The sequence below is a fragment of the Frankliniella occidentalis genome, unplaced genomic scaffold (genome assembly GCF_000697945.3).
Source record: "Frankliniella occidentalis isolate FOCC.00 unplaced genomic scaffold, Focc_3.1 Scaffold5356, whole genome shotgun sequence".
NCBI classification, from domain to species: Eukaryota; Metazoa; Arthropoda; class Insecta; order Thysanoptera; family Thripidae; genus Frankliniella; species Frankliniella occidentalis.
This window is the reverse complement of record NW_026272398.1, coordinates 1-1515: the sequence shown is the minus strand read 5'-3', so window position 1 is coordinate 1515 and position 1515 is coordinate 1. Positions and strand designations below refer to the sequence as shown.

The following is a 1515-nucleotide window of genomic DNA, read 5'->3' as shown; positions in this document are numbered from 1 at the left end:
CATTTGTGTTTTCTGGTGAGTGAGGGATAGGGAAATTCTGCCATGCTGGTGGATTTCTTTGTATTTCCATCCACCAACGGGAATTGAACCCGTGCAGCAGAACTTAGTATAGTCTACAAAAGTGAAAACTCGGAAATGAACTCGGAAATAAATACTTTTTATTCGACGACTATGTAGTACACGTCAGGGATGAGGTGAAAGCTTTCATGACACTTGAAACTAGTGACGATATGATTTTATTCTGATGATACTAAAATGTCCACAACCACTCAGTTTCGTTGATTGAAAAAGAAGAGCGCACGGCTCAACCGGGTGAGTCAATGTACGTCCATCACGTCCGGCACAAACGCACAGGAGTCCTTAAACATCTAACAACAGCAACAACAGAAGCACTTGTGATGGAGGGTGCTTCATCTCATCTTGTTGAGATGAGTGGGCGAGGCTTAGGCCCGGGGGAGGGGGGGCGACGGCGACCATCAGCAGTCGTCAGCCGACTGGAAGCCGAGGGAGACGGAGTTGATACAGTAGCGCAGGCCCGTGGGCGCCGGGCCGTCCGGGAAGACGTGGCCGAGGTGAGAGTCGCACTGCAGAGGAGAGGATACCGTCATCACCCCCAAACTCACAAAATGGCCAGGACATCACGCCGACGGGACTCACCTTGATGCAGAGGACCTCGGTGCGCGGCCGGCCAGGGCGGGTCAGGTCCGGGAGCTCCTTGATGCTGCCCTCGACGCACGAGCTGAAGGACGGCCAGCCGCAGCCGGACAGGTACTTGGCCTCGGACCTGAAGGGAATCACAAGTCTAGAGAATCGCTCCCAAGGTCGCTGGCGTGCGGGTGTCGGCCCGACTGTTGGCTCACCTGAACAGATTGGCGCCACAGCATGTGCACGTGTAGGTCCCCCTCTCGAAGTGCGACAGATAGCGGCCGCTGAACGGCTGCACCGAGGAGCAAGAGCACAAGGTTAGAGCAGGCGAGGTCCTAACAAGGCCAGCATAGACCGCCAGATAAAAGCTTGAGCATAGCCGCCGCTAGCCCCGCGTTTGGCCGTGAACTTACGATCTCGGTCGCCTTGCGCCGGCACACGGCGAACACGTCCTCTGACAGGCGCTCCTCCCACTCGGCGTCCGAGAGCGCCGCGGGCGTCTTGGAGATCTTCTCGGTGGCGGTGGACTCGGCTGCGACAAAACGAGCACACCCGTGAGTCACTCAGAACCTCCAGGACGCCGTCGGCGCGGTCTGCAGGAGGTACTCACATTTCATCATGTTGTCGGCTGGCTGTGTGACTGGGCCGGGCTGGGGTGTACGGGGCCCTGGGGGTCGCCGGTCTCGTCTCGGGCGCGGGCGGGCCTCGGGGCTGCGGCTGCGACTGCGGCGGCTTCTGCTGCTGCTCTCAGCGTGACGGACGGCGCGCGACTGACTCGTCACAACAATCACACATGCTTGTAGTACATTTCGCGGTGCTGGCCTGGCCGTGGCGAGCCGCCTTCCCACCCACTCCTCGCCGCCCCGCCTC

The 1515-nt window shown here is 59.2% G+C and overlaps 1 protein-coding gene across 1 annotated transcript; it reads right to left on the bottom strand.

The window, feature by feature from the left end:
• Window positions 1-136: 136 nt before the first annotated feature.
• On the bottom strand, window positions 137-1439 carry LOC113207228 (peptide methionine sulfoxide reductase MsrB-like). The gene is made up of 5 exons (XM_052276997.1): window positions 1256-1439; window positions 1059-1177; window positions 861-937; window positions 658-784; window positions 137-584 (listed from the first exon to the last, which is right to left on the bottom strand). Exons 1-5 carry the CDS (start codon window positions 1263-1265, stop codon window positions 477-479), a joined length of 441 nt encoding a protein of 146 aa, XP_052132957.1. The 5' UTR covers window positions 1266-1439; the 3' UTR covers window positions 137-476.
• Window positions 1440-1515: the final 76 nt, after the last annotated feature.

Coding starts and splice junctions, on each gene's coding strand:
- LOC113207228 (XM_052276997.1), bottom strand. Junction 785..860: donor TGTGGCGCCAATCTGTTCAG/GTGAGCCAACAG, acceptor GATTCCCTTCAG/GTCCGAGGCCAAGTACCTGT. Junction 585..657: donor CCGAGGTCCTCTGCATCAAG/GTGAGTCCCGTC, acceptor TCTCCTCTGCAG/TGCGACTCTCACCTCGGCCA.